The sequence below is a fragment of the Aulonocara sp. 'chitande type north' Nkhata Bay genome, linkage group LG12 (assembly GCF_057382095.1).
Source record: "Aulonocara sp. 'chitande type north' Nkhata Bay isolate Kocher_YH1m ecotype deep benthic linkage group LG12, A_spYH_male_GT1.1, whole genome shotgun sequence".
Lineage (NCBI taxonomy): Eukaryota > Metazoa > Chordata > Actinopteri > Cichliformes > Cichlidae > Aulonocara > Aulonocara sp. 'chitande type north' Nkhata Bay.
Genome location: NC_141355.1, coordinates 16,612,327 through 16,624,094, shown reverse-complemented (window position 1 = coordinate 16,624,094; position 11,768 = coordinate 16,612,327). Strand labels below are relative to the sequence as shown.

The window sequence follows — 11,768 nt, the reverse complement described above, 5'->3', positions numbered from 1 at the left end:
TGTACAACTTCTACTACAAAGAGATGTTTGCAGTTTGTGTATGTCACAGACCTTGTTCTACATTCAAAAATGTGCGGTAAAGAACCAGCTTACAGCAGCAGTTAAACTCTTTTCTGTGCTACTTTTGGCGAAACTCTTTCTGGTGTTAATATGGGAAGAATAAATGTTTCAAGTTGGCAGACATAGTTACATTAAAGAAACAATAACACATCAGGAAAACACTGCATACACACATACACATTTTGGTACACACAACTGCAAAACAGTTATTATCGCTGAGGAAGCTTCAGGTTGTGCGAATTTATTAAGTGCCACATGAAATGTGAACATTATAGTGCATCTCTGAGTACTGCTGTAAGTGTAGCATCATCGATTCTTTTCACACTATATGTCCTGTGCATACATTATGCATTTTAAGTGATCTACATTATAGAATACATTTCAATCACAAACATCAAAAATATTTGCATATTAAATGAAACTCTAGTCCCTCAAAAGGTAACAAAAACAGCCACAAAAAAAAATCCCCTCATTATTTATAAATTCAGATTACAAAAGAAATACAGAAAAACTCAGGGGTTTTTGGCCTGATACTAAATTTGCAACTCCTGTGTTTGTAACAGTGTGAACACCCTTTCCCTTCTTCCTTTCTGCCTCTCACTCTCACATGTGCACACACACCCACAGATGAAGGGAACGCCTGAAGAAGCCGCCACACCCCTGCATGAGAAAGTATGCACACATACACACCCACACAGCACTATCTGTGTACATTACATTTTTTAAAAAGGCATGCAGTGTAAGTTTTCTTTTGATCCCACTGTGTCAGCAGAAAATTTAAATGAAGATCCTGATCCTCAGAGTCAGCCCTGTTGAGTTTGTCCAAAGCAGTGGTGATTTGTAAATCTGGCCTTAGCATAATGTCATGTGGCTTGAGTCCATGGCAGCTGTGAATCATTAGGCCTAAGAATAACCTAAAGATGGCACGGAGGCTGGTTAATTTAAAAAAAAAAAAAGAAAGAAAAAGAAAAGACAAACAAAGCCCCATTTCTCATACATTTACAAAGAAGGCAACAAAGTGTATTATATTACTGCAAAGTATGGTTAAATGTGATCAGAAAAGAGCATCCTCGACCATATTGTTGATTCATCTCCACCTCCGTGTATCTTCCCAAGATCTAAAACTCAGTCAGATGAGGTGGATATTTAAGCCAAACAGGCAGCCCTCTGTGTCCACAGTGAGGCAGGGGTGGAGTGGCAGACTCAGTGGTGAGGGGACACGGTGGCTGGGGGGGAGCTGCCCGGGCCCTGGTATCTTTCTTTGGCGTGCTTCTCACAGTACATCACATCTCCAATCCAAAAGTGCCCTCGCATACTCAGGTTAAGACCGCAATCTGTGCACGTGTAGCACTCGGGGTGGCGGAATCGATCGTCGTTGATGCGCACGGCCTGTGAGCTGCGGAGAGATGAGCGCAATCAGGCACCAAGAAAACAGACTAGATGATCGAACGGTGAAATGATGAGTTTCAACAATCAGCACAAATAATCACCATGCTAAAACAAAACAGTTAATAGACCCGCTTGAACTGTCTACAATTGATGTTTCAGACTCCTTTTGAAATTTTGTCTATTATTTTTCCCCCACAAATCGTTACACAGCAGACCACAATGGCAGTGTTGTGCACCAGGTAAACCAGAAGCATTCGTTCACATATTTCAGTTTCACCAGTTTATTCTGGTCATGTTAAGAGGCTCATGGCCTTCAGAGTATGACTCAAATTGGAGGTCAGATAATTTAAAATCAGTGATTTGATGTGCGAGTTTCACGGCAACTCATATCCTGATCTCATATACATCTTTATGATAATCTGATAACGATTAAGTAGTATATTTTATATATATAGTATTATATTCTATAAACACGTGAAGCCTCAAATAAATAAAAAAATAAAAATAAATAAGAATTCCCTCCAGAAAAGGATTTTGTATTTGTCATGTACACACTTCTCTATCCTGACTAGTCTTCCAGTTCCAGATAAATATTACCATTTGCAGCCAAATACTTAAATCTTTGTTCATTAAGACCCAAGTATTTTGCTTTTGAACTATAAGCACAGTGTCTTCTGTCTTTTGTTGAGGAACCCGTTCTCTTCGGTCACTCTACCATAAATGGCTGAGTGGTGCGCATAAGAGGGGAGCGGAAGTCTGACTCTCGTCACCAAGGCAAACACCTTTTGTCCATAATAGCTCAATCTGGTTGGGCTGGCAGGTCTAGAAGTCTCATGTACCACAGCTCAAGTGTGAAGGTTTTGTAATTGTGTAGCATCATTTGCAGATTTATAAGTAAAACAAACCAGCATCAAATCTTCTGAGTCTGAGACACAAATATATTATTATATCAACGGCTATGTTATCCAATTAAGCATGTAACTGCAGGCGACCACAGACTTACACAATTTTGGTACCACACCTCTCGCAGGTGTGGTATTTGCTGGTTCCTCCCACTGATGTGGTTGCTTTGGGGGCATTTGGTGAAAGATTTCCTGGAAACCTCAGAGCTGCCTCTGGAGAAAAAAAAAAACACACACAGAGTTGCTCATGATGAAGTTTTGACACGCTGCGTCTCACTGCTCAACACATCAGCACTCTGTTTGTCTTCACTGTCCTCTGTCAGTGCAGCTTGTTTATGTTTCCGGTAACTGTCATCACAAGGTCGTCGCCTATGGGACACGCTATATGAAATTTCCAAATACTGGCCATTATCACGTCATGAAAGAATGTTATCACTATCTGGATTTATTTTCACTGCCAAAGATCAAAGCCAAAGGGGAATCAGACAGATGTATTCCATGATAACATTTTTATGACACACACACTGCAGAGTTGCGCTCCTCATGACAAACATATGGAAGTGCATATGGTTCTGAATGATGCACATTTGTCAAGGATGGTTTCAAGATGGAGATGTGGGCAGCAAACAGAAACAAGAGAGGAAGTGAATTATAAAGTACTTGATATAGCTGACAGATGCAGAAAATAAGTCTCAAAGCAGCCAGTCCACATGGATAAAATCTCTGCAGTCACAAAGCCCTTTTGTGCTCAACTAATACCTACTGCCACTTTCTTGTGTGTTCTAACATACACACACACTTTTATATTTATGAAACAATGTGCACTTTTGTCTATAAAGGATGCTCTTTGGATGAATGAGCGTCTCACCTTTTTCGTCAGCCTCCAGGACCTCTTGCAGCATTTTAAAGGTGTTGGACTGACGAGGTGGATTGCGGGACTCCCTGTTCTCCTGGATCATCTTGTACACCTCTGAGTCTGTGTCGAACCTCTGCATGGCAAAGTCAGAACTGGGACTGCTGTAAAACAAACCAATAATAATCAGTATAGGATCTATTCATTTATATATGATTTAAAATATATAAATGTGTATGATACGGTGATATTAAAGCATTAAAGTTTGTATTATGACTGAATAGATGGACATAAAACCAAGTCACCAATAATAACTTAAAGCAGGCCTCTCCGGCTCTCTTTTGTACATTTGATTTTTGCTGCACTTTGGCGTGTTGCAATTTGCACAAGTTTGTGTTGAGTGTTTTGGCTGCAGTTTTGCAGGCAGAAGGCAAACTTTATCGGATATCAGTTGGTTCCTCTATGTAGATGTAAAAGTTTTTTTGTTGTTTTTTTTTTTTTAAAATAGTAACTGAAACTGAGTGCTGCTCATTATGAATGTCTGCTGTATTACACTCTGACAGAGTGCAGGCAGAGCAGGACGCATGAGCCTGTGAGTATAAGCTCAGGGCAAATCAAAGCTTTGAGTTAAGGGTAACTCTCTCCACACACATATTTGCAACTCATCACATGCATTTGCAGATTCACCAGAAGTGTGTTTGTAAAGAGCCAACTAAGAGGCCCATCTAAGTTTGAACTTCTTTAGCTGTTGCTCAGAACAGCGCTTTTATCTAATCTAAAATGGTAAAACAACTTATCTGATTTATGAGATTTCTGCCATATTTGTTCCTAAATCAATCTATATTGGCAGGTACTTCCAACGACTGCTTCAACAGCTCCAACATTGTACAATAGCAGAGACAACACCCAGACCAAACCAGAGAAGTCTCCCCTCTCATCAAAATTTAAAATATGATATTACAGTGGGAACTGTTGAATTTATTGATCAGGGGATTACTGTTATTTCAGGAAGGTTCTTGGGAAATTACTAGTTGATGCCAAGAAAAGCCATACAAGTATGATCTGGTATGATTTCTATGTGAAATGGCATGTTTATTTCTACATTAATAGCAACTCTGTACAAGAATTCAAACAATATCAAACTAATGCTCAACCTGCTCCACCAGTAACACCATACTTTGCTGTCTTGCTGTTAACTCAGCAAACAGCTACAAGGAAGAAACAAGGAGGGCAAAAGGCTAACTGAGAGAGCCACATCTCAAATCTAAAATCCTTAAAGAAAAAATAAAATAAAATAAAGAGCTTAACGAAAAGCGGCTTTGTTTTTTTGTTTTTTTTTAGAAAACTTCTGATTAGTTAAAACCGGTTAACAAAGTAGTAATAAGAGAGGCTTGTGCATTACATAATCTATAGCACAAAATAACAGCACCAAGTACAAAGTTGATTCAAAAGCCTCTCCAACAGCCAAGAAACATGAGATCCCGCAGTTGCGTGTCTCTTTTTGTGAAGGTGTGACCTTTGGCCTTTTCAAAATGAAATGTCATCACATCATTTTATCCCATTAGAAACTTGTGAAATTAGCCCATGAGTTCTTGAGTTGTGGTGAAAAACGTGTTTCGACAAGCTGCACTGGCCCTGAGGTCAACTGCAAATCTGTGCCAAATTTTTATAAAATCCCTCGAGGTGACCTGACACATCATGTTCATGAGAATCCCTGCACGTACATGCAGACTGACAACTCAAACACATGACGCCTCCAGCCACTGTTGTCGCTGGTACACAGCCATAGAAAATTACTTCAAACTCTGCATTTTTGCAATTTCAGCTTCAGGTTAAGGGCAGGAGGGGAGAAGAAGCTTCCATCAAAGGGGATTAGAAACTGAGCTGAATGATTATTACTTAACAGATAAAAGCTCCGTCTTCCAAGCAACCCGAGCTGAGGAAACCCATGTACTAAAATGTAGATTGGCAGAACATTGGTAAGACACAAAATTTTGTTCCTGTATGTGTGTTTGTCTGGAGGGAGTGTTTTCAGTCATGTGGAACCAGTCGGCCAGGTACACACTGTTCAGACTAGGTGCGATTTGATTACTTCAAATAGGAGCCGTTTTGTCAGCTAGAATAACCCAACCTGACTGACTGTCCCACCTGTTGTCACCTACTGCAGAGATATTTATGCTTTAACTGACACCTGTGGTGTGAAGACAAAGCCCTCAACTTCATTCAACACTGTTGTGATTTAACATACAGATGTGAACCTATAAAGCCTTTTTATTTATTTTTTTTGTACAACAACATTACAGTTAGCGTGTTGCTGGGTTTTGGCAGATTTGTAACATTTTTTAACTTCATGTAGCCTGGCTCTATACATTCAATTATTATGAGTTTAAAGCAGATTCAAGATGAGAAATCTGTGACTGTGTTGCTTTTAAAAAACAAATCAGTTCGCGTGACTGATAATTCAAATTATGAGACTAGACAACTTTGTTAAACTGGAATTGGGCTGAGGCAAAGAGACAGACGTGGCCATTGAAAAAGGAAACAGCCCTGGTTTCTTGGGTTTTAGGTTCAGGTTCACTGTCCAGCTGCAAAGATGAGTAATGGTTTTAAATGAACATGTTCAGAGAATTTTCATAAGATATATTTCTGTGTATGCAAAGCCCATTTCCCCCTTAGTGAACATGGCTGCAACAAACAAGGGCAAACAGACATAGCAACAAGTATGTGAATGAAACAAATGCTCAGACCCTTTCTTCTGCATCACTGAACATGGTTCAAATTGAAAACAGACCTCTCAGACCTCTCCAAGTTTTCCACATGCTCAGCTCCACCCTAAGCAAGCCATTTCCCCTTTTCCTTTCCCTCACCATCCCTCATGACATGCTATCTCAAAACAAATGGAAATTCTAGGTAAAAGAATAGAAATAACAGGACTTATGGTCAGAGAAAATAACATGCATCTGAACAAGCAGTCAAGCACACAGATTATTAGTGCAAGCACATTAAAACAACTATCACTTTTAAATCTAATTCCACAAAACTCTTGGGAATTGCGCTTTCCAATGTTCTCACATGTATATATCAGTGGCCAAGACGAATGTGCTGCTGGTTTCTGTATCCAGACTTGGCTCACGCGAGCAACAATGAGACCCAAGGCATAGCTGCATGTAGTCGAAACATCTAAGATCACAAAGCTAAATTCCAGCCATATTTATGAACTGGTTTCCTTGAAGTACAACATCTAAACCAAAGTCAAAACATATGGAGAGAAGGAATTAAAAACAGCAAAACATAAGATGACGAGACTCACCTCAAAAAGAAAAAAAGAGAGAAAGAGAGTGAAAAAAGTGGGGAAGAACAACTCCAGCTAAAGTCCTTGTCCTTTTAACAGTGCTAGAGCAACTCGGCAAACATACCAACATACAAAAGAACAAACAATATTGACACACAAGCAGATGAAGAGCACACACCTCTATCTAAACCAGACGGCACAGAAAATGCAAGAGTGACTGAAAGGTGTGCCTTTAGCTGAAACTCATTGGCCATGCATCATGAAGGGGTGGGAAAATGGGTGTTACAGAGTCTGTGATTGGCTGGAAAGAACAGGGAGAGACTTTCTGTGCTAGCTCTAGACTGGGGGCCAATTAGGGGGAGAAGCAAAAATCAATCTTTTTTGGGAAGGGTCTGACTACAGCTGCTGACACATCACTAGCTATGGTTAGCCCAGCTGGACTTGGGTCTAAAGTCCAAAGTCAACTATCGTGCACTGAGGAGGGGAAAGAAAAAACAGCCACCGTGAGCGTGCTGACAGAAAGGATTGTGTGAGAGACTGAAGTGAAAACACCAATTTCTTCTGGGACAACAAATATTCCAAACAATGCTTAGGAGGGCAGCACCTGCACAGTGGGAACAGAATCAAATTACAGCTACATCACCTAATCAGAGAGGGTGAGGCAGGAAACAAGAAACTAAAGTGTTGCTGAGGGAGGTGATGAGCCGTTTCCCAAAGGTTCATTTGACTCCAAATGTTTCTGCAAAAAGCAGTAAACATCGAGAACCACCTGGACAATATCAGTAGATTCACAAGCTGGCTGTTTTACTCTAAATGAAGGAACTGGTTTGGCAGATTTCTCAGCTAATCTGCATTTTGACAGAGATTTTAAAAATGAGGAAACAACTGAGAAACTGAAAGAATTTTTCAAGATGAGATCACTGATGCAACCAGATAAAACTATTTTCACTTCTGTAGAGGTAATAATAAGTGTCTTACTACTAACACAGTGTAATGCAAATAGCCTTAATTGTTATTATAATTTGGGTGTAATTATTTCTTTGATAAAGTACAAAATTTGAGAAGGATCACAAATGTAAATACAAATCTCTCTATAAAAATCTAATAATAAAGAAGTTCGATGATTACCACCCGTTTTAGTAGTTTTCCAAAATTTCAAAATACATGTGTGCATGGTCTGTAAGTACCCACTTTCATGCCATATTTGCAGCTTTACAGTTATAAATGAGGTACCAGGTGATGGTGGAATGTGCAGGTGCAGCCTCTACAGGCCTATAGGTGGCACTAAATTACTGCATTGAAACTGTGTATACTCCAATTAGACAGGAAAAAAAACTTACGCTGTAGTACATGTTAAAGCTTTAGGTTCTGTTGTGCATTGTCCTCTAAAGGGGCCCTCGAGTAGTTGGATATCAAGCTATCAGAATACTTTATTGATCCCTGGGGGAAATTATTTTTTGTTACAGTGCTCCATTTTAAACCAACATTAAGACAAGACAGACAATACGCTAACTAAGAATAGTACAATATATACATATATATACATACATACATACATAAGTCACTTATAAATAAATATTTGGATCTATCATGTGAAAGAAAAACCAGAGAATCAAATCAAAGGAAAAGCCATCGTCAACCAACTGCTGTTGTAAAATATTTTGCCTCCATGTTCCTCCAGAACATCTTGGTTATGGATGTGGTGGAAGCACTGTTTACACAAAACCAGGAGATTCCCAGCTGCATTAAAAGTTGGGAACTGTGAAGGCCATAACACATGATTAACATAATTTTCATACTTAAAGACAGAATGTTCCCACAAAGTTGACCAAGTTAACTCCCAACTATGGCCACAAAATGCCAACCACGGCTTAACACAGCCACTGTAAACCAAGTCGGGTTTTTCCTTTGAGCGTGCACCTAAATTTTAAGCCTAAAGAAGTGAAAGAGTCCCGGTTTGCTCTCAGAAAAAGAGAACAATCCATTTGGTGTGGTAATCCTGTGTGTGTATAGGAGTCAAAAGTAGGTTTTAATTATGTTGGAGTAAAAGTGTAACATTTACCTGCGATGAGGCGACACTGGTACGTCACGCTCAGTGGGACTTTGGGGTGAGAAGCGTCCTTGTGGAGTTGTGTTGGACACAGAGTTGTTTCTGTAGTCTGAAGGCGAGAAGTCCTGTGGAGAAGGAGAGAGCAAAAATGTATGAAATGATGCAATTTAAACATAAGAGACACACCAAGTGTTTTGCTCCATTCAGAGACAGGAATTCAGTGGGTGAGATTCTGAAGAGCTTCTCCACCAAGGAGTGTTTTGGTATTGAAGGCAGTTCGTCCATATTTCCAGAAACTCTAAATATGAAAACCTGAAATAAAATTATATCTTTTGAAAGACACATTCAGTCAAGATCAAACCAGGCGAGATCCGATTGAAACCTTCATCGGATTTTAGACAAATGTTTCAACTTCAAGTACCAAATAAGCTACATGCTTGCATTGTTTAATGTGATTCACTGTGCTGCCAAGGTTTTGACAGCTTGAGTCACACCGACATTCCTTTTACTGGTTGTTCCTGCTGATCCATTTCAATCTCAGCAAGCTGAATTAACATTGTTTCATCGTGTTAATCATGCACAGTCTTAGGTGTGCTCCACTCCCACAGCTGATAGATGACTGATGGTGTAGCAACAGGTGTTTGGTACTAACTGGAAAATTGGTTTGAAGAGAAACTCAGAGCCAGCTTGTACTGTAATAGGTTCCAGATGCTCTACAAACCTGATGATTATTCATCTGTAGTTACTGTAGTTAAACAGCAGCATCACACAAATCAGTCAAAATGAACACTTACAGTACAAATACTGAAATTGAGAAATCTTAGTCAAGTGAAAAATATTTGACTTTTGACAGAAGAGGGCGCTAAGTACCTACAGGTGATCCAGCAGTTCCACCATTAAGTTAAAGGTAGATTTTTCCATCTTTACTCTAACAGTATGGGTTGAAAAAAAACTCCTGAAATTCATTCCTCAGCATGTTAGTTTAGCTCAGGAAAAGAAATATGCAGTACAGAGTTAAGACAGAATCATCAAAATGCCATATTATATTTCCCAATCCTGAACTTGGAAGCTGAAAGCTTGATTATGATTTAGAGCAGTACATGTGTTACATGTGGTCTGACTATTTCCTGGTGAATATCATTCAACAAGGATAATGGACTAGCCAACCTGTGGCAAAAAGAAACCTGGCAGTTATTTCACTGCTGTCTTTTCAAAACTGGTATTTTAAGTCCTCATGACTACTTGGCACAGCTCAGAATAATTAGCAGTCATACTTGTTGATCACATATGCTGCAATATTCCTACTGAAGTTTACTTGTGAAATAAAGCTGTTACTTCATTTCATCTCCTGCACACAGTGCACACAGTGCAGGAGATCTTGTGCTAGAAATCGCAAAGCCCACAGACAACCCAAGAGTACAGCTTTTGCAATAAAGCTCACTGATTTTTTTTTTCTCCTCCCTCAAATGTCACCAGCTGGCACAAGTGTTACATGGGCTTCACAGCAAAGTGGCTCCACCCAACCTTTTGAACCAGCACACATCTGAAAGTCAAGCTGGAGCTGATGCAAGAGCTCAGTACTGAACAAATAGCATGGATGGAGTCAAAGATTTGTGTGCCCAATGCCAGCACCCGCTTCCAATTCAGAAACTCTTTGAACAATGTCTCTGTTCTCAATCGAGTCCAATTTTCCTGCTCTTTTTCCTTAGTGAGTGGGTAGATTAGTGGCGGATGCCAGGAAGCCTTTACCAGAAATGATCACTGGGATGGCTCCCCATGATTCCTCCCAGGATAAACCCACCACAAAAGGCAGAGGCTCAGAACATCATATATTTCATACTATCACTATGCACGAATAGAGACATCCATGCTGTCTTTATTTGAGCAAATCTCTAGGGAATGTACTGGAGGGATATGTATAGATTCTTTCAGACCTAGTGAAGCCAAGCAGTATGTACTGATGAATCTATTCTAATACAAACCAAATATATGTTACATAAGTGTCCAGCTACTGAATGTGGATCTTCATGCATTCCAACATCATAAGAATTTAGGGATAAAAATCACAGCTCGGCTCGGAGACTCAAGAGGAATGCAATGAAGTAAAGAAAAACAAAAGGGATAAAGAAAAAACACATGCGCTCCACTGTGACAGGGAGTATGCAGCTGTGACTGAGCTTGACCTTAGAAAGTTCAAAAAAAACTTTGTCTGCACAACCAGAGCAGCTCTCCCATCACCACAATCCATTCTGCGAAATCCAGTGCCAGAATTTTATAGCGGTAACTGCTACATGACTAGCAAAGCCTTAACCAATGCTTCCTGCATATGCTTTGTTCCAGATCATCACTGTTGCATTTTAAGCCTTTGAACCATTACACACAGTGATCTCAGTTCTACAGTGCATTTGGGGAACTGCATCATGACAGTGCCAACAATACCCCCATGTTTCATGTACTAGAAAACTCAAGAAGAAATACGGGTGAGCTGAGGAAAGCCTATTTTCTTTCTTGGATGAGAGAATGGTCACAGATGGAAGAGACCAGCGGAGAATATCATCAGCCAATTTTTTTGTGGTTCCAGTGGCTGGCAAGAAGAGGAAGCTCTGATTAAAGCTGCGCTGAACTGTAATCAGGAGTTCATAGTCAACAATCCCAAGATCATTAGGGCAAGTTGCTGGAATGCTGTACTGCATTTAAAATAACATCAAGCTATTGAGCACTATATATCCTCTTTAGGTATACTGTTTAGCTTATTATGGTGTGTTTGTACATACAAATGCACAGAGACAAAATCTGCCTGGAGAACAGATTGGATATCCACGTCCCATTGGTCCAACACAAACAATGTTTTTTGCCAAAGTAACATGCAAGGTTTCAGAATTTGGGTTTTTCTATGTGCTTTTTCCATTTCAGTGTTAACCATTTTTCATGCTTGAAGTTCTATGATATTTAATATAATGCCCAAACAGCCAATACCAACACAAAACAAAATAAACTCCAGCATTTAAAATGTCTTAATTTTAAAATCTCTAACTTTATGTATGAGGCCCTTTGCAGCAGTAAGACGGAGGGCCACATCTGTCTTACTGTGGAAAACATGGCAACTTAAGGTTGTGCTGAAACCTGCTGTTTATTTTCATCGTTCATCCATTTTATACACTCACATCTTCCATGGCAGGGGAGAGGGGGCTGGAGCCTATCCCAGCATGCTTGGGGAAAGAA

At 39.7% G+C, this 11,768-nt stretch overlaps 1 protein-coding gene across 2 annotated transcripts in view; it reads right to left on the bottom strand.

The window, feature by feature from the left end:
- Positions 1 to 11,768, bottom strand: part of pdlim2 (PDZ and LIM domain 2 (mystique)) — a 32,719-nt gene continuing 20,951 nt past the window's right edge. Inside the window, exons 7-10 of one of the 2 annotated variants that reach the window (XM_086313859.1) lie at positions 8,559 to 8,671; positions 3,220 to 3,365; positions 2,453 to 2,564; positions 1 to 1,456 (exon numbers count right to left, since the gene is read on the bottom strand). In XM_086313859.1, the coding sequence (XP_086169985.1) occupies positions 1,264 to 1,456; positions 2,453 to 2,564; positions 3,220 to 3,365; positions 8,559 to 8,671 (564 nt within the window). In that variant the 3' untranslated portion in view covers positions 1 to 1,263. Of the gene's footprint in view, positions 1,457 to 2,452; positions 2,565 to 3,219; positions 3,369 to 8,558; positions 8,672 to 11,768 lie in introns of both variants that reach the window. The other variant, XM_086313858.1, reaches the window with a different exon arrangement.